General features: G+C 47.8%; 1 protein-coding gene across 1 annotated transcript in view; it reads right to left on the bottom strand.

Annotated features, from left to right (window-relative positions):
• Positions 1-20,287, bottom strand: part of Lamc2 (laminin subunit gamma 2) — a 65,065-nt gene that overhangs the window by 13,990 nt on the left and 30,788 nt on the right. Inside the window, exons 4-14 of the mRNA XM_005363872.2 lie at positions 18,492-18,590; positions 15,984-16,120; positions 14,659-14,781; positions 13,063-13,252; positions 10,242-10,354; positions 9,137-9,355; positions 8,379-8,561; positions 6,685-6,930; positions 4,967-5,112; positions 2,174-2,333; positions 1,681-1,886 (exon numbers count right to left, since the gene is read on the bottom strand). Coding sequence (XP_005363929.1) covers positions 1,681-1,886; positions 2,174-2,333; positions 4,967-5,112; positions 6,685-6,930; positions 8,379-8,561; positions 9,137-9,355; positions 10,242-10,354; positions 13,063-13,252; positions 14,659-14,781; positions 15,984-16,120; positions 18,492-18,590 — 1,822 coding nt within the window. The remainder of the gene's footprint in view (positions 1-1,680; positions 1,887-2,173; positions 2,334-4,966; positions 5,113-6,684; positions 6,931-8,378; positions 8,562-9,136; positions 9,356-10,241; positions 10,355-13,062; positions 13,253-14,658; positions 14,782-15,983; positions 16,121-18,491; positions 18,591-20,287) is intronic.

Consider the following 20,287-nt stretch of genomic DNA (forward strand, 5'->3'; position numbering starts at 1 on the left):
AGACCAGGCTGGTCTCGAACTCACAGAGATCCGCCTGCCTCTGCCTCCCAAGTGCTGGGATTAAAGGCGTGCGCCACCATCACCCGGCTTCAACCTTATTTTTTGAGACACTAACAATTTACCAGGTTGGACTGACTAGCCAGTGAGTCTCTGGGATTCTCCTGTCCCTGTCCCCTTCCTAGCACTGGGGTTATAGAGGCATTTACCGCCACAACTGGCTCTTCCTGTCCTCTGGGGATCTGAACTCAGGTCTCCACACTGCCACCACAAACACTTACTGAGCCTTCTTCCCTGACCAGTATACTAAGTTTTGACAATACTTATTTAGTGGTAATTGGATCATAGGGAGTTTTTATTGATTTTCTACAATAAATACTTTTCAAACGAGGGAGTCAAAACAATATCAATGAGATTTTTTTTCATTATACTATCTGATTTTCTTTCCATTTCCTTTCTTATTTAGCTCATTGCTTTGTTTTTGAATCCAGTTTTTGTATACCCCAGGCTGGCCTTAATCTAGCAAAGGCTGACCTTGATCCTGGTCCTCCTGCCTCTGCCAAACACCTCTGTCACCCATGTTGTTTGGGTTGGCTTTGAGCCAGGATCTCACTGTATAGTGAAGACTGACCTTGAACTTGCTGCTCTTCTGCCTGGACCTCCTGAGTGCTGAGATCACAGCCATTCTCGACACTAAGCACAGTTACACCACAGCCTCCAAACTCATAAATATAAGGGGCTCAACTATACCTCCCTCTGCTACTGCACCTTGGACTACCAAGGAGCGTGTGCTGATGGCACAGGCACCAGCTCACTCTTTCACTTTCAGCCCATGTTCCCATCAGAGGCCCTCCTTCCACCTCCCTGCTTCCTTCCTTTCTTCTTTCTGTTTTCACTCACTCATTAGTTCATTTCTTTATCTTTTTTTACACTTATGCAGCAAATAACAACAACAGCTACATACTGCATTAGGGGCAGAGAATACAAATATGAAATAAACTAAATTCCACATAAAGGAAAGAGGAAAGGCAGGATTTTGTCTATTATGAAAATGTGTCTAGAAAGAAATAAACTACAGAGGGGTGTATAATACAGTTCTGTAGGAAACTGCAGGGGCAAAGGACACAGAGATAGATAGATAGATAGATAGATAGATAGATAGATAGATAGATAGATAGATAGATAGATGATAGATGGATGGATGGATAGATAGATAGATGAGATAGATGATAGATAGACACATGATAGACAGAGGATGATGATGGATGGATGGATAGATAGATGATAGATATAGATAGATGATAGATGATAGAAGATAGATAGATAGATAGATAGATAGATAGATAGATAGATAGATAGATGATAGATAGATAGATGATAGATAGATAGAAGATAGATAGATAGATAGATAGATAGATAGATAGATAGATAGATAGAGGATAGATAGATAGATAGATAGATAGATAGATAGATAGATAGATAGATAGATAGATAGATAGATAGATAGATAGATAGATGCATCTGTTACAAAGAAGAAAAGCCCAGCTACCTGCCAGGTAGATTAAGCCATCCAGGGACAGAGAGTGAGCCAGTGAGACCTGTGGAGCAGCCCCCAACATGGCCACAATGAATACCCTAACCAATTAAATACAGAGAGTAAATGCCCTAGCCAGGCAAACATACAGCGTTTTGCAGGGAAGCTTCATTTTCTGCCAGGCTCAGGCGCATCTGAGAGATGAGCCTGCTTGTATCCTGAACTCGGTTCTGATTCTGACTGCCCAGGGCCTGAATCCTGTCCATAGTCATTTTGAGGTCATCCAGGTGGTTCCGGTAGCTGTTCTCTTGGCTCCTTGCCTTGGCCAGCTGGAGACTGAGGGTTCTCTTGGCACCTGCGCACAAAGAGAAAAAGCAAGACTGACGTAGAATAACTGAGTTAACTCCCAAGGCCAACTAACTTAGAGCTGAATGAGAAAACGTGGGTGATGGACGTTTGTGTCGGTCTTCACCCTGTCACTTAGGCGCCAGGAGACCGTCATATTCAGTACTTCCACCCAGGCAAAGGCTGGCTGCAGATACTGCAGATCTGACAGCCACAGAAGACTTTGTTTATGACCTAGTGTCACACTTCTTTCTAGGCCATGAATCTCCTAGCTATTAGGGAGTTGGCCTTCCTTACCTTCCGAAATCTGGGCTTCTCTCAGAATGTCCCGAAGGGCCTGCTCAGCCTGCTGCAGGCGGCCTTCCAGCTCCGAGCTGGAGACTGCACCTCCACGACCATTCCCGGCCTGTGAGACCAGGGCTTCCAGGCTCTGAAGCTGCTGGCTAAACTGGCCCATCTGGAAACACACAGGAAAGGAATCAGAACACAGGATGAGGACCAGAGTTCATCCCCATAACTGCAGCGGGTATCCAGGGGACAACAGCTAGACAAGCTTGATGTGTCATGGTGGTTGAGATTTAGACTCTTGAGCTAGACCTACTGAGTGTGGATCCTGGCTCACTACTCTAGGCAGTGACCTTGGCAAGTCATTTTCTTCTCTATACAACTGGGGTGATAAAAAAGATAGGGTTATTTCTTGTGCTCAATGGGTTAATGTTTACACATGCCTATCAGAACCTGGCATCGGGAAATTTCTAGAAAAGGCTATTGAGGGCTAGAGATATAGCTCAGTGTTAGAGTACTTGCCTAGCAGACATGAGGTTTAGTTCTTACTACTACACAAAATGAAAATAAAATGTATAGTTTTTAGCAACATGTGGTGGAACACACCTGTAATCCCAGCACTTGGGAGACAGAGGCAAGAGGATCATGGGCTCAAAGTGACAGCCTCAGAATCCATAGTGAGTCTAAGGCCAGCCTAGGCTACAGGAGACCCTCAAACTAGCTTTCTACAGGCTATTAAATAGGTGAATGTAGCTGGGCGGTGGTGTCACATTCCAGCACTCGGAAGGCAGAGACAGGTGGATCTCTGTGAGTTCGAGGCCAGCCTAGTCTACAGAGCAAGTTCCAGGACAGGCTCCAAAGCTACAGAGAAACTCTGTCTCGAAAAAACCAAAACAAAATCCAAAAAGCAACAACAAAAAAACCCAACCAATCAAACAAGCAAAAACCCCAAAACCAGATTAAGGGACTGCAGAGATGACTCAGTGGCTAAGACCATGTGTTGACCTGGGTTTAGTTCCCAATCCCGCATGGTAGTAACTCCAGATCTAAAGGATCTATGCTTTCTTTGGTTCTCTGTGAGCACCAGGCACACCTGAGATGCACAGACTTACGCACACTCAGGCAAAACACCCATATACATTTTAAAACAATAATTTAAAAAAACAATCTTTAAAAAACCCAGATTGCTTACATATGAAGTTCAATTTGTCCCTTAATCATTAATAATTATTAGTAATTATCAATATCAAGTTCATTCATCTTTGAAGTTTAAGTTTTTATTGAATTTTATCATTTTATTTTTTGATACAGGGTCTCATCTGTAGACCAGGCTGGTCTGAAACTTACTAGTTAGCTCAGGATTGCCTGAAACTCTCGGCAATGGTCTCAGCCTCCTGCAGGCTGGGAAGGCAAACCTGAGTCGCCGTGATCTGCTCTGAAACTTGTTTTATAAGGTCATATCTTGGAGTTGGACGGAACCTTGCTAGAAGTGGCACATTACAGTGGGGTCTTCTGTAGGGCCCTGGTCTCCCTTATTCCTGTGGTGCATTCATGGGGACAGTTTATGATCAACTAACTAAGCTTCCTGTGTGTTTCTGTGCTAGCCCTGCCCAGGCTGGTGGTTAGCTGTAGGGCATTCACTCCTTTGTTAATATGGTAATTTCCCACCTGCCTGGGCGGAAATCCTTGTGCTGCAGTTAGGTAGATAAGGACTTCCCAAAGGCTGAATAAGGTGGCATTCGGCTGATCTCCTTTCGAATGACCCTGGTGTCTCTGTGTCTTTTTTTCAACCTCCAGGCCTTTGCCCGACTCGCGTTTGGTACAGTGGCGCACGAACTGTACCGAGGGTGTAACACCAAATCGGGTGTTACAGTCTTCCTTTGCCTTCTATTGCTGTGGTAAATACCATGACCAAAAACAACTTGGAGAGGAAAGGGTTTATTTCATCTTGCTGCTTATAGTTCACAATAAAGGGAAGTCAGAGCAGGAATCCCAGGCAGGAACAGGAGTAGAAGCTATCGGAGAACGCTGCTTACTGGCTTGCTCTCCACGCCTTACTCGGCCTTTCTTATACAGCCCAGGACCTCCTGCTCAGGGCTGACACCAACCAGAGTGGTTGGCTTCTCCCACAGCCATCACTAATTGAGAAACTGTCCCATAGATTGCCTCCAGGTAACCTCATGGGGGCATTTTCTCAGTTGAGGCTCCTCATTCCAGGTGATTCTAGTCTGTGTCAAGTTGGCAAAAAAACTAACCAGGACAAATGGAAAGACTCTGGGGGACATGAGCATCACTCCCGATCCCATGTGGTGTGCCACTTTGAAAAAAATCACAAGTATTTTCAGACAGTAACCCTTGAGAACTGAATTCAGAATACTTTCCTCCCCAGGTTCACTAAGTTGTCCTGAGTACCAAGTGAGACGGGATCTGCCAGACTGTGTTGAAAATGGTATAGATGAGAGTGGAAAGCTACTGTAAAATTATTATGTGCAATGTTTCTAGTATAATTTAACTTTTTTACTGTATTTATGTATTATGTATTTATTACTGTATGTGTGTGTGTACGCATGCCAGGGAGGACAACACCTGGGAGGGAGGTGGCTTACTCCTTTACATGGCTCTAGGGATTGGACTCAGGGTTTCCACAGAGCCATTTTGCACCCCATAGCATGTTTTTTTTTAAGTAACACAAATACCAATGCCCAGGAAATTTGGGGTTTGTACACCTGTGATAGAACAAGGGCACAGAGTCATTCAGAATCTGTCCGCCTGGGGCTGGGGGCTGGGAAGGAGAAGCAGGCTTACCTGAATCTTCACTTGATCATAACAAGTGGGACAACTGGTCAGTGCTGCGTGCTCACAGTTGAGGCCTCCGAAGCCTGCCTTGCAAACACAGCTGCCGTCACTCCGACACTCTCCAGGCTCCGAGCCCGCGGGGTTGCAGTGGCAGGCTAAGAGATAAGAGGCAGATAAATGGTGCCCTTCTACCCCACTCATCCCAGAAAAGGAGATGTGGCAAGGGAAAGGGAACTTGTCCTGCCCCTGTCACTCACACCATGTCAGGTCTTTCCACGGCTGTGGCCGCAAGCACATTCCTATATAAGTAAGTCTCATCTTCCTCCTACCGGGCACTTTGCTGGCACCCTGATTTTGCTTATAAAGTACATTTCTTTAGGGCCTATTTTGAGCCTGATGTAAACACTGCCCTCTGTTTTACCGATGAGGAATGTGAGCTCAGAGAGGCTGAATAATTCGCTCAGGTCCTAGAACAAACAAACGGCAAGGGACCGTGAGGGCTCAGAAAAGCCATTGCTCCTTTCCTGGCGCTGCAGGAAAGGCCAGGGGAGGCAGGAGCCCTACTGTGTGCCAGTTTCTGTTTAGGAGGCAAGGATGTCCCAGTGGGTGAGGGGCTGCTCTCACTCGGAGCTGAGTGTCCTGTATTACACGCACATCTTTCCCATGCCTCTTCCTTTTTTAGCAATGAACTCCCAGGAGCTAGGATGTTCTTGTCAGTGCCACTTTAGTACTGGGGTGTGAACTGCAGCAAATGGCCGGGCCTAGACAGCTAACTGAAGAAGTATATGGTCTAATTTTAATGAAATGCAAAATGAGGAAAGGGTTAATTTATGCACCATTGTGTCTATTTACTTTTAAAACAAAAGCAAAACAAGGCCTTCCTCAGTAGCTCAGCCTCTAACTCAGAAATGTCTTGCCTTAGCCTCGTGAGTGCTGGGATTCTAGGCATGAACGCCACATCTAGTCACAGGGTCCTCAGCCACCTTCAGGTAGACACGCTGGTGTCCGGATCTGATAACAGGGACATTTCTAAGTTCCCGACTCCAGAGTCACCATCAGCATCCGTGTTTAAGGGCTGAACGTGGGCCTGGACTCTAACGCTGAGCTGAGAAACGCACCTGCTCACTCAGGCTTTGATCTCAAGCAGCCCTTGTCCCCCCTCCTCCCAGCCCCCCAGCCCCTGCAACAACAGCTGCTTTGAAGCCAGGCTTCCTCAGGAGCACTTCCAAGGGTTACCTTCTGTACATACTCACATTGACTTCCCGAGAGGGTCTCTCAAACAGCTAATGACCCGCCCCCTCCCCACTTCCGTTTGTTCAGCTCAATTGTGAGTCCTTTATTGCTCTCAGGTGACAGGTCTGGCTGCTTCTTTTCTGCCTACCTGCCTTGGGGTTGGGCAGAGGATGTGGCCCCACTTTATCTGCTCTTCCCCTCAGGAATGTAAACCTGACCTTTTTAACTTCTCCCACCCAGGTTTAACCATTTGAGAGCCTTGAGCACCAGTTCCAGAGTCTGGTGCAGGGGCCACTGCTCTAAGGCTTCTGGCAGTGAATGGTGCAGATTGGTCAGGAGCCAGTCTGGTCATGGAACCTGCTGCCTCATGATATTAGTCTCCTTGTCTGTCATTTGCATCCGTTTATAGACTCTAGCAAGTTCATATGTGTTTACATATGTGCACGCATACACACACACGGGGGGGGCTTAATTTGTCTGGGATTTAGTCCTACCTCGACACTTGTCTGCTGGGTTGGGAGCCAAGGGGTCCCCGAAGTAACCTGCCTTGCACTGGTCACAGTAGACACCTGCTGTGTTGTAGATGCACTTCAAGCACCTGCCTGTCAGCCGGTCACAGTTCCCAGAGGCATTGGGATCCACATTATTGTTGCATTGGCAGCGCTGACAAGGCCTGACTGGACCACGTTCCCCAAAGGGATCTCCAAAATAGCCATCGGCACAGAGCTCACAGCGGGCACCTGGGAAGGAACCAAGGAAGATGTGGTCACCCCAGATGATTACCTAACAGCAGCAGGACCAGAGAGAGAGGTCTAAGGCTCCAGGCAGAAGAATCTGGCAGATGCATTGTGGTAGTTTGAATGAAAATAGCCCCATAGGCTCATAAGGATTGGCACCATTAGGAGGTGTAGCCTTGTTGGAGCAGATGTGGTTTTGTTGGAGGAAGTGTGCCACTGGGAGTGGGCTTTGAGGTTTCAGATGCTCAAGCCAGGTGTCACTGTCTCTTCCTGCTGCCTTCGGATCCAAATGTAGAACTATCATCTCCCTCTCCAGCACCATATCCGCCTGTTGCTACCATGCTTCCCACCACAACAATGGACTAAACCTCTGAACTGTAAGCCAGCCCCAATTAATTTTTTCCTGTATGATAGTGTCACGGTCATGGTGTTTCTTCACAACAACAACACCTTAACTAAAGCAGGCATTAAACCCAGGCCCCTAGGACAGTACCCTCAGGAACAGGTGCGTGTGGCAGGGGTCAGGCATGCCATTTGATGGCCTTGGTCACCACAGGTTAGAACATTACAGCACCACAAAGAGGCTTAGTTGGTTGGGTCAAGCCAACAGAGGGGCAAAGGCAGTGAAATTTCAATGATATCAAGGCTGTTGCTGAGCGCTTCGTTCTTCAGATTGAGAGGCATGTGACACTCAGGGGCATTGAGTCCTCCTTCAAACCCTAGCTCATCAGGAAATAACATCATCCGGGGCTACGGTCGTAGCTCAGAGAGTAGATTACTGGCCTCACATGCACAAACCCTGGGTTTGATCCCTGGGGATTGATAGCACACACTCTACTCCCAGCATGTGGGAGGTGGAGGCAAGAGACCAAGAATCCAAGGTCAGGGTTGGAGAGATGGCAATGGTAGTTAATAGCACATGCTGCTCCTGCGGGGGACCCCAGTTCAGTTCTCGGCGTCCACGTCAGATGGCTTGCAACGACCTGACTAGCTTCAGGGGATCCGATGGCCTCTGCTGACCTCAGTGGGTACCCGCACTCATGCGCACATACTCCCCTTACACAGATAATTAAAAATAATTTTTTCAAAAGGAGGTCAAGGTCATCCTCAAAAACTAAGTTCAAGGCCAGCTCGGGCTACAGGAGACCCTGGAGAAGCAGAGGGCTTTAGACCTCCCGTTTACTTGGTCTGAACCTTTCATTCCCTAAACAAACACACAGGACTGTTAACAAACCAGCACTATGCTTCTCCCCCTCCCCCATAACCGCACCAGCCCCTGCTCAATCGGCAACCCCGCTCAGGTCACACATATCCTTAGCTTTAGAGTGTGCACATTTTGACTAACCCGAAGCAATATTAACTTCCCAGAAAGTCTCCAGGATGGAAGCTATTCACAGTCCCCGGCATCAGTCCAGGAAGAAGCTGACTGAAGGCCACTTTGCTGGCCTTACCTGTGACCCCAGGGGGACAGTTGTTGCACACCACCTCCTCCGTCTCAGGCATCACTGAACAGCTGAAGCCATTGTGACAGGGGCATGGCTTGCAGCTCCGGGGGTCGTGTGGGTCATTGTAGAAACCAATGGGACAGTCAGCACACTCAATGTCAGGGTTCTCATCCCCTGCATAGCAATCTCCTGGAAGGTCGGAGAGAGAAATGGCAGAGTCAGACAAAATATCTCCTTCGATGTGGATGAATGTGGGGATCAGATTACAGAGCTTCCCCCAGAATCCGAACCCTGGCATTCATCTCCACCCAAAAACCAAATATAAACGTGGCCACCACCTTGGGTCTCACCCTCACCCCTCACATTTTATAGACACACACTTCCTCACGATCCATAGCATAACACTGTTCCCCTGTCCTTCACGGTCATACCATTTGCTGCCACTCCCAATCAGACCCTGACTGGCCTTTGATCTCCCCACATAATACCTGCAACTCAACACCAATTCCCCCGCCTTGCCCTGTACATGACAGTCATTTCCTGTAACCTGGCACCTTTCTCTCACAATCCTGTGGCACTTCCATAACAAAAGGGGTCAAGTGTACTATCGCCACGTCCATCTCCCTTGACCTCAGTCCCTTGCACCCCATTCGTTTCCCATCTCCTAAGTGAGTTCGGGTGTGGTATTTCTTCCCCAGCTCTTGCCTCCACGGGAGAGCCACTCAGCTGCTCTCCCCCAGACACCTGGTCCAGGTTTCACTCACCTGTGTCTGGATCGCAGGCCCCGCCCCCTTGGCAGTTACAGGGAATACAGGAGCCAAAAGGCCCCAGTCTGGCTGAATCTCTCTTGTAGCCAGAGGCACAATCCTGGCAGAATTGTCCCTTGTACCCCACAGGGCATACACAATGTTCAACCCAGGGTGCCGGGGCTCCAGAGACAGGGCGGGCTGAAATCAGGGTCACGTTGTCAATGTAGCCTGTACCTGCAAGAGAAAGCAGAAATCAGAATTAGCAAGGTCTAAAGCCATGACAGAGAATGGTGGTTGGTCCAGGCCTGTAGTCCCAGCACACTGTGGGGGAGAGGCAGGAGAATCTCTGCAAACCAAGGCCAGCCTTGTCCAAGATCAGCCAGGGTTTCGTTTTCTCTACCCAGGTGGTGTCCACACATGGTATGTGGGCAGCTATAGCAGTTGCTGTCAGGAAAATGAGGGTCTAAATTGTGGCTGGATCCACATTAACTGTGTGAATTTGGCAAATTCCTTGACTTCTCCAGACTTCATGTCCTCAGTCTAGTAGAGACGTGGTAGCATTATCTGGCCCCTTGGTTCGTTGTGAGAATTTAATGGAACACTACGTGACATGATGTACCTGGCAAACAGTAACAACCCAACTCCTACTCCCCACTGTCTCCATGGCATTAAGGACATGGACATGGCAGAGCAGCCACACTTCCTTGGACACAGTGTTTAGCAGTGTGAGGAACGAACCTCCCCTTTAAGTAATAGCATGTGGGATTAGAAGGCCCAGCATAGGAAGTTCACAGCAGCGAATTAGCAGAAGACATGTTCAAACACAATAGCACTGAGCATAACAACGTGATGAATAAACGGGGCTGTAGCGAAACACGGTCATCATAACTGAACTGAAGGGACTCTTAGCAAAGAAGTTACTTGCTATTCATTTATTTCTATTCATGAGAGCCGACCTCGAGCTAGAGAAATGCTCCTTTTAGGAAAAAAAAATATAAAACACAGACTCAACATCAAGGGGCCTGTCTCCTTACTTGGAGCCTGCCCCCATGGGATGTGGAAGCAGATGACACTCAAACCAGGGAAGAATGGGATCATTTGCCCTCTCTCAGTCACTTACTGTATTCTCCGTAGGTAGCTCGGATCATCAGGGTGGTAAGGTTCCGCAACAATCTTCGGTACTCAAAATAACTCAGCTGGGGGCTCCAGTGACTACTTGGATGCTCATTTAACCTACAGAATTGAACATTTTTCAGTGCTCACAAATCAAGTCATGCCACCTTGCTACCTGATACAAATGGCACCCAAGAAGGTAGGAACCATTAGGTTCTGGAGCCCTGCCTGGGGGAAAGCTTCTGATAGAGAGCATCTTGGGGTTTTCTCTGTTTACTAGAAGAGCAAATCCCACAGGGAGCACTGGAAGGGGTGCCAGTGTATATGCTCCCCGGAGTCACCGCAACCTGGTCCCAAACCCTTCGATACACTGTATTCTTAACCATTGCATAGCCCAGTACTAAACACACTTGACTTTCCCAAGTGCTGGCCCTCGAAAGTTGTTCTCCGTTCTTAGTTCTGTTCTTGAATGGTTCACTTGTCAGCTAAGCACATCTCACTGGTCCTTTCCAAAGGTCCAAATCTATACCTTCCCTGAATCATCCTGTAAGTGAGTGCTGGGGATCAAACCCAGCTCCCACACACACACACACACATGCACGTGCGTGCGCACACACACACGTGCACGCGCACATGGCAAGTGCTCTACCACTGAGCTGCATCTGCCGTAGGAATGCCTTCGTGCATTTACCAGTAGCCTCTGTGCTCACGTTCAGATTTCTTTTACTAGACTATTGATCGCAAGAAAAACCCTTTCATTCCATTCACTGACTGGCTGGTTAAATAAGACTTGGTTGTGGGGCTGGGAATGCAGCTCAGTGGTAGAGTATTTGCCTAACATGTGGGAAGCCCTGCAGTCAACCCAGCATTACAGTGAAAGAATAAATTCATGAAAACAACAACAACAACAAAGTTGACTGTGACCTTGGCTTGGATGGGAAGTTAAGGGCCTGGAGGAAAAGCAAACTAGGTAGGGGTGCTCGCCATTGAGTCAGGGAGCCTGAGTGAGCAATAACAATACGGTGCAGAAAGTGTTGTTAGCAGCTCACACACAGAACACCAGGGAAATGCATGATGTCTTTAACTTTGCCTGGGTTTGGAGAAAGCTCATACAAAGAAAGCATGTAAGTTGAACCCTGAGAACCTCACTAGGTTGAGGATGTGAGAATCCAGCCAGGAAGGGTGTGTATATATCATCAGAGTAGGAAACACTCAGTTAAGAACTTTACCCAGGGCTGGGGAAATGGCTCTGAAGGTATAGTGCCTGCCGTGCAAGCACAAAGACTTGCTTTTAAATCCCCGGGACTCGTGTAAAGTGTGTGCTGTGGCACATGCCTGTAATCACAGAGCTTTGACAGCCAGGTGGGAGGTGGAAACAGGAGAATCCCAGGGAGCTTGAGGGCAGGCTAAGTGCTTGTAACTACAAACAGCAAAGGGGGGGGATTCAAAGATCAAACTCCGGTTTCCAGATCTGAGCAGCAAGCGCTTCTGTCTGACAAATCTCACTATGTAGCCCAGGCTGTCCTGGAACTCACTCTGACCAGGCTGGCCTTGAACTAACTCACAGAGATCAGAGATCTGCCCGCCTCTAACTTCTAAGTACTGCCACCACTCCCAAGGACACATCTTGACATACAGCTTCTTGGTGGCTTTCCATTATCTTGCCAGCATAGACAAGATCTAAGCGCTCTGAAATGATACCTAAGATACAGCCTGATAAGTACTCTCCAGACTTTTCAACCTGATTTATCTATCTCCCTTTTACATGCTATCTTCAAACCACGAAAATATCCTCTATGGGCTCAGTGGTGAAGAGCACCAGCTGCTCTTCCAGAGGAACTGGGTTTGGTTCCCAGCACCCACACAACAGTTCACAACCATCTACTTCTAGTTGCAGGATCCAACAGCGTCTCTAGGCTCTGAAGACACCAGACGCGCACACGTGTGTGTGTGTGTGTGTGTGTGTGTGTGTGTCTATATAATGACTCTGCACATCCTCAGAAGTTCGCACTCGGATGGAGGTTATCCTTCTCTAATTTTTCTTCCTGGAAAAGCCTTGTGTAGCCTTCCATTCTCAGTGGACACACCTGAAGCCTTGTGAAACTCTCCTTGGTGACTCCAGGCATACCCAAGCTCATTCCAAAATGAACGCATACCACCACAAGAGCAGCTACTGGATTGTATTGTGCTTGCTTTCAGGTGTGTTATATATCTCACCAGACCCCAAGCTCTGGGAGGACCAAGGACCATCTTTCCTTCCTATCCTCTAACACAGTCCGGAGCACTGAGTGGACACAGCTTCCTGCCCCTGCCTCTCTGGACACACCACTCCAAAGACACTTCTATCGGATGATGCAGTCTCTACGATGTCCCCTACGCCAGTTTCTCTGACCTCAGTCCTCCCCATCCCCTTCACTTCACTTCTCGCTCCACTCATGTTCAACTGCTGGGAGCGTCACCTGCACGTCCTCTGGCTGTTAGCCTACCCCTCTTCCCTTCCTTCAAGATGGCTCTCCACGCTTGCCTCATCTTCTTGAGACACCTCTATCGTTCCAGTACAGCTGTACCTCCTGTGTTCGCTCAGAATACCTGTGTCCACCCTGTCATCTCAGTCACCAACAGGTGGTACTGCCATCATTTCCTCCCCATGACTGTGAACCTGTCAGCTACCGGAGGGAAGGAACAGTGTCCTGTTTCTGCATGCATCAACCGTGTCTGGTAACTCCTGGGACTCAGAAGAGCTTACCGGATGAAAGTACGCCTATGTGAGCACAGGAACAAGGGACTCACGCCTTACACTGTTTGATGTGCCTGGGGCCTCTTTTTACCTGAACGTGTAAGTCTTCGTGATCCCACAGGGAAGCGTCTTGCCAAGAGGCATCAGGGGAGCTCTGATCTGTAGCCCAGCACCTTCCAGGATCACATCGTAAGCCGATGGGTGTCTACCTCCTCTGTCCACGCGGTAGTCAAAAGACAGGCTCTGCCCATAACTCACTTGCTGATTACCAAGAAACTTGGCTGTAAAGTAGATTTTTGAAAGATCAGTGGTACTTCTGGGAAGGCAAATACATGCACAAACTGGATTAATGTTGTCCGTTTCTGTGAGAGTCCTGTGTGACCTACCCGCCCCTCTTCTATCTCAAACCTCCCTGACAAAAGGGTCAGTAAATATCATGGTTGTGACATCTACATGATAAGTTGGCTACGGAAGCGGTGCTGAAAGACCCTCGTCATAAGACAATTCTACCTATTAGATGGCTCACAGCGTGACCATCGCAGACAGGCTGATGTACAAAGATCCAGGAAGACTGCCATTTGTTAAAAGTGTTTTATATTTTAGGGAATGCTTCTGCAGACATCACATTTCTGTGTATGTGTTGGTGTGCATGTTCTTCTGTGTGTACAGGTGAGCATGAATATGTGTGTGTACACATAAGTGAGCAGGCATGTGGAGGCTGGATATTGATGTTGGGTGTCTTCCTCAATCACTTTGCACACTAGTTTTGGAAACATGGTCTCTCATGGAGCCCGGAACTCATCAACTAGGCAAGCCTCTCTGGTTAGCAAGCCCCAGAGATTCTTATGTCTCTACTGTTTTAGGGTTGGGGTTACAGGCACGTACCACTGTGACCAGCTTCCGTGTGAGTGCTTAGCATTCAAATCCTTATGCTCACTCAAACACTTTAGAGACTAAGCCATCTCCCCAGCTCTACACGTATTTGATGGCAATAATTCCCAACTATTGGCATGCCCATTCTCATTGAATAGTTGAGAGGACTGAAGTTCAGAGACACTAAAAGAACAACTTACTCGGGAAGTGCTCATTAGCTCAGGCTATATTAACCATGATTCAGATTCCAGCCAGACCTTTGCCATGCAGACACTAACACTGTTTTTTAAAGCTTTACCACATGCTCTGGGGCTGGAGAAATGGCTCAGCAGTTAAGAGTACTTTCTGCTCTTCCAGAGGATCTGGGTTCAGTTCCCAGGACACACAGTGTGTGGCTCACAAGCACCTATAACTACTGCTCCGGGAGACCCACACTCTCTTCCGGACTCTGAGGGAGCTTGCATGCGTGTGCATCCCCACACTCAGACAAAACTCATAAATTAAAATTTTTCACCTTTTAAGAAGACATGCTTTGTTTTTGTTTTCCCATAGCCCTGTTAAGTTTGATTTCACACTCTGATGGGAAATCTAGAAACGTCCCATTTGGCTAACGTGGGCCTCTCAGCAGGGGCTGACCTCCAGGATGCCTGGATTGTTGGAGAGTGTCAGGACATGGTGACTTATCAAAGTGGGCCTGCGTTCCAGCTGGTCCCAGGAGCAGGACGGATCCCACATTACACTTCCTGAGTCAGTTTGTCTGTCCTGGCTCTGTAGTCCTATACACCGGCATCTGCAGAAGCCACCCCTCACGTACCAGGTGCCACAAAGTACACTGGGTCAGATCTTCGGGCGGAACTAAATACATCCCCATGGCGCTGTGACCAGTGGAGCTTTGCAGGAGCCCCGTTCCTCTGAACTGCTTTCCAGCCATCAACATCTGCAAGACAACACCAGCACTCTGAGACAACTCCCATCATCCCTTGAGTTAAACAAAGCAAGGCTTGCTTGCCAAAAAGTCTTCGAAAGAGTAGACAGGTTTTCTTCCCCCTTCTTTTACAGTTTTCCAAATACCCCAATCACTTTTATCCACCAACTCCTGTCCATGACTGCTTTCACATTTAAAAAAGTTTGTTTTTTTACATTTTTATTTATTTCGTGTTTGTGTGCATGTGTGTGTGTGTGAGTGTGTGTGTGTGTGTGTGTGTGTGTGTGTGTGTGTGTTTGTGTTCACATGCCACAGTGTCTGTCACAGTCAGTTCTCTTCTCCACCATGAGGGTCCCAGGAATCGAACTCAAGTCCTCAGGCTTGGCGGCAAGTGCCTTTACCCCTGAGCTCGCTCATTGGCCCTTTGCCTTATCTTTGGCTTGCTCCTTTCTCTGGGCTCCTGTGATTCAGGCTTGTTTTCACCTACCTGTAATTTGTACTTTTCTCATATTTACAAAAACAAGATTTGGCCTTAATGAGGTCAGACAGACACTAAACCAACTGAAATAATATCGATTTCCAACATGTTCACCCTGTTTTGAAGCATGCTAACGAAGGAGATCCATCGACTCAACGTATGCGGATGCCACGCTATTAGTGAGTGTGGACTCTGGGATGTCCTCATAAATCCCTCTCTCACATGAATAATTTGTTGTGGTTTTGAAATAGACATGGGTGGGAAGCAGAGGGATATAAATAGTTGGTCTCTTTTAGCTGTTTTTAAGTTATTCATATGCTGTTCGGCTGTAATTTTTCAAGATACATGCTTTGTCTTCTCCCAGAATAATGTGCACCACAAAACAATACACGAGGGCTAGAGATGGTGCTCCGGGGTAAATGCCTGCATCGCACGTGTGAGGTCCTGGGCTCCATCCCAGGCACAGAATTTAACTGGGTGTGATGGCACAATTTTGTAATTCCAGGACCCGGGAGGCATCAGGAAGATCGGAAGTTCAAGGTTCTCCTCTGCTGCCTGTGGAGTTCAAGGCCAGTCTGAACAATCTCTGTCTTAACAAACACTAACTAGAGAATTACTAATGATGACTAGGAAATGAATATGGAAGCCACTGTTGTAAGCACAAATCATAGATCCTTGTACAGAGTTAAATTTTTCATTTGTTTTAAATGTTTATATATGTTTTGAGATACTTTACCCTGATAGAATGTTGAGGTGATCTTGTGGACACTGAAGTCTGCAGAGCTGTGGCAGTTGGCTGAATGCCCATAGCAGAAACACTGGGTACAGCCCTCCGGGTTTGCCCTGTCCAGATGATAGTAACCTGGTCGGCACCTGCAGCAGGATTGTAGATGTCAGGACGATGCTGCAATTATTTCTTATTTCACAGAGACGACCATGCTGAACCATGGTGGTTCAGCCTCTGCCTACTTTTTCTTCCACTTGGCACTTCCCAGAGTTTACATACCGCCTCCACTCCAGATCACCAGAGGCGATCACAGCCCCCCCCCACACACACAAATGAGTGTGTTCACTTTTCTGCCTTCAACAGAGCCTTGGTAGTCTGAAAACTTGATAACTGACCCATCCTCAGTGATGGATGAGGGTGGTGTGTGATGCAGGGAGGGAGGTCACAGGAGTATGCGGAGCAGATCTGCCATAAAGGCAAAGTGAGGACCAGAAAGGCAAGTCTCTTACCTCAGTGCCTACTCAGCTGCGCCAGTCCCCAAGACCTTTGTGTGTTTATTAGCACCCTGTTCATCATAACCTAGCCCTGGCCCACCGAGGAAAGAGCCACTAAGGACATAACCAAGATAAAAGTCTAGAGACACCCTGAAGCAGCCAACCACAGGTTGGCATTCCACCCTGCTTCCAGTCCAAGCCTTTGGGCAGCTTTTCTTTGGACAGCTGCCAGGCCAAGCTGAGTTCTCTACATGAAACAAGAACTGCCCTGTTTGCCCAGCACTGCGGTGGTCCAGGTCTACTGTTCGACGTAGTGGCCCTGAAGCCGAGGAGATTGGGATCACTTCTGATGTGCTTAGGGGAAGAGGATAGAGAGATGAGGCAAGATTCAAACTTACGGAGAAAGGAGGACGGAGGAGGGAAAGGGATCATGCCAATCCTAAAGACTTTAAGATGCTGTCAGATGGCAAAGGATGAAGAATCAAGGACGATCAGCATGCATGACAGCCGTGGTCACTCAAATGGACCACTAGTGTCATTTGGGACACTAATTGTGGTGATGGCAACTGTTGCTTTAGGTAGCTTGCTATTTTGTTTCATATTCTAGAATTAAAAAGGCTTTCAAAGACAGGTTTAGTGGCATGTCTCTAATTCCAGTACTTGGGAAATAGAGGCAGAAAGATACCTTCTGCTATTGTAGCTACTTCGAAACCCTGTCTCAAAACAGTAAAATGATGATGATGATGATGATGATGATGATAATGATAATAATAATAATAATACTTTCAAGCAGGAAGTGGTATAATCCTAGCATTGGGAGGATGGGGCAGGATGATTGCCAGGACTTCAAGGCCAGCCTAGTTACACAATGAGTTCTAAGCCTATGTCACAGAGGAAAACTCGGTCTCAACTTGCCTCTGTCTCCCCTCCGCCGCTACAAACGTTTTCTTTTAAAAAATAAATTTGTGTGTGTGTGTGTGTGTGTGTGTGTGTGTGTGTGTGTGTGTGTGTATCCGTGTAGGGGTATGACGCATGTATGTAGGCAGGACCAAAAGAGGGCACTAGACCTAATGGGCTAGAGTTCCAGGCAGTTGTGAGCCACTGGACAGGGATGCTGGGATTTCGACTGTAACCCTCTGGAAGAGCAGCAAGGACTCTTAACTGATGAGCCGTGTTTCCAGAGGGCCTCCCCCGACCACATACATGAAGGCTTTCACAAAGAGACTGTTTTCTTAACACTCAAGCTATTTATTCCTAACTCTCTCTTCAGCAGCAAAGAAGCCCCTGCAAACACAAGTTAGGAATGCATTTGGCACTTCTTCTGCCCAGGTAGAAGCGTTTGACAGGGTGCCAGGAAACCGCTTGCTTTCTTTTAAGGAATTGTGAAGGAGGCTTTCAGCTGTGAGGCCACCCTCACAGTCCCTCTGCGCACCGCCATCTCAGGGGAGAGCCGAGTACAGTCTGAACACAGTTTGTACTTAAGGGGTATCCTGAGGCAGCAACTGAGAGTGAACGGCTCCTCACTGCTCCACCTGCCCCAACATGGCTCAGGCCAAAGGGCTCTAACGTGGTGCCTCAGTTCATGTGCGTGCATGTAAGCACCATCCCCTCCCTGGGGCGGGTCCTTTTCAGTACGAGATGGTTATATATGGCCATATGCTGCCATGGTTCCCTTACAAGGGTTTTCCTCAACTTGCTTAATTAGGCCCGGCATTTCCCAAGACCTTCAGTCACATGATCTCACATCCAAGCACCTGGGAATCCCAGCCACCCAGGAGGGGACTCTCGGGTCCTCTGCCTCCATCAAGTAAAAGCAAAGGGACCCAAAGCAGAAAATGGACTGCAGTGAACCACAGGCCTTGGTTTTTTTGTTTTGGAAGCTCAGTTTTGGAAGAGAGGTTGCAAGAAGTTCTCAACATTTGGTCAGAATCTGCTTTCCGCAACAGTACGTGAGGGATTAATTCTTATGCCAGGTGCCAGGGCGGTCTCCCCAAAGCTTTCAGAGGACATGGTTCACACAGACCTATCACAGTGGCCTCCGGTGACAGCTGGTTTGCAGACACAGCGGCCAGAATCACAGGGTCCAGAGATGCCAGCTGGGTCACAGTCACACTTGGGATCTCTGGGAAAAGAGAGAAAGAAAGTCAGGAGCCAGTTTCTAATGCGTCACAGTCAACTAAAGTCAGCTGCCCCTAGCGAGCAGCATCTACTGGCCATGCCCTTCTTCGGGGTGGCTTCCCTTAGCAATCAAGCTCTTAGTGCCTTTAATGACTCATGTACTAACTAAGCCAGTGGGGCAGCAACCAGTGTTGAACCCTTTGCTAGCTACCCAGAGTGAGACCAGTGTGCCAGAATGCAAGCCAAATTCTTCCTAAACTGTTTAGTTTGGTTGACCAAAGAGTGTAGTCTTAAATTTGTAATTTATTTCTATATCATTTAATTTAATAATTTAATACATGAAATAACTTAATTCAATAATGTCTTTTAGGACGGTGGAACCCATCTACTTGCTATTGCAGTATGTTCAGGTTCTTGCTTTGGGTTCTTCCTTACTAAGACTAAGTCACAAACATTTCCGGTGCTCCTCAAAGAACTGTACCAGTCCCTCCTTTTAGTCCCAACTGGATGTGGCCACTAGTGGTCTTTCTATCCCTTCAGATTTGCCTGTTCTGGATGCTTCCTATTGTCGAAGTCACACCACATGTGGCCACCTGTGACTTCTTCCACGTCATACCATGGAGTACATATTCTTCTGATGGCTATATGGATTTGCCATAACTCGCTTATCTCTTCACTAGTTGATAAGTATTTGGCTTGCTCCCAATTCTTAGCTATAATGAATGATGTTTCCATGAACTTCTGCATACAAGGTTCTGTGTATTTTATACATTTTCACTTATCATGCATGTGTATCTAGGAATGGAATTGTGGATTTTGCTGGCTTTTGCGTTCCTTAGTGGTGAAACTCTCACTGGCTGCATCAGGGCTGTCATTCAGTCCTGGCACCGTCTCCTTGCCCATGGAGCACACTGGTTTCTGTCGCTCACTCTGGCACCATCTCCCTGGCCCATGGCGCACACTGGTTTCCGTTACTGGTTTATATTACTGTGGCACACGCTCACATATCTACCTCACCAGTCTAGAGGTTTCTAGCTCTTCCCTGCTGTCCAAACCCTGCTCAACCACCCCAGAGACGTTAGGATGGAGAGTGAGCAATGCTCACCTCTGGCTGTCCTGTGACCCCATCAAATCTTACCCAAACCTGAAGCCTGCTTGACTCCTTCACCTTCACACCCCCATCCAATCAATGCTAGGTCTAATCAGGCTCAAATCCAGAATCCCTCCCCAGACTTTGTCTTTTGGTTCCCCTAGTGTCCTTTGTGTCTGTGCTTCCTTCGTGTACTTATCCAGATCAACTGACAAACACATTCTCTGCATCTACTGCGCTAAGAACGTGGGGGTGGATGAGACACAGGAACCAGCCCTGATTCTTAAGGTTTCAAGGTGGAGCAGAAACAGAAGCAGCAAGAGTCAGTGGTGTATAATGGCAGCTGCAGCCATGCTGAAACACCCCCAGTGCCTCTTCCTCCTCCCCAATAACAGGCACGGGACCCAGCAGAGAACAGAACAAAGCAGGGCTCTCACTCTGGTGAGAGGAACAAATATTGACAGCAAATGACTGAGCCAAAATAAAAGTAGTGTGTAGGGTAAGGAAACTAAGGGGGCCCTGGAGGAGAGGATGCGGTGCCCTGGGGGAGAGGATGCGGTGCCCTGGAGGAGAGGATGCGGTGCCCTGGAGCCCTGGAGGAGAGGATGCGG

This window comes from Microtus ochrogaster (assembly GCF_000317375.1).
Source record: "Microtus ochrogaster isolate Prairie Vole_2 chromosome 6 unlocalized genomic scaffold, MicOch1.0 chr6_random_2, whole genome shotgun sequence".
NCBI classification, from domain to species: domain Eukaryota; kingdom Metazoa; phylum Chordata; class Mammalia; order Rodentia; family Cricetidae; genus Microtus; species Microtus ochrogaster.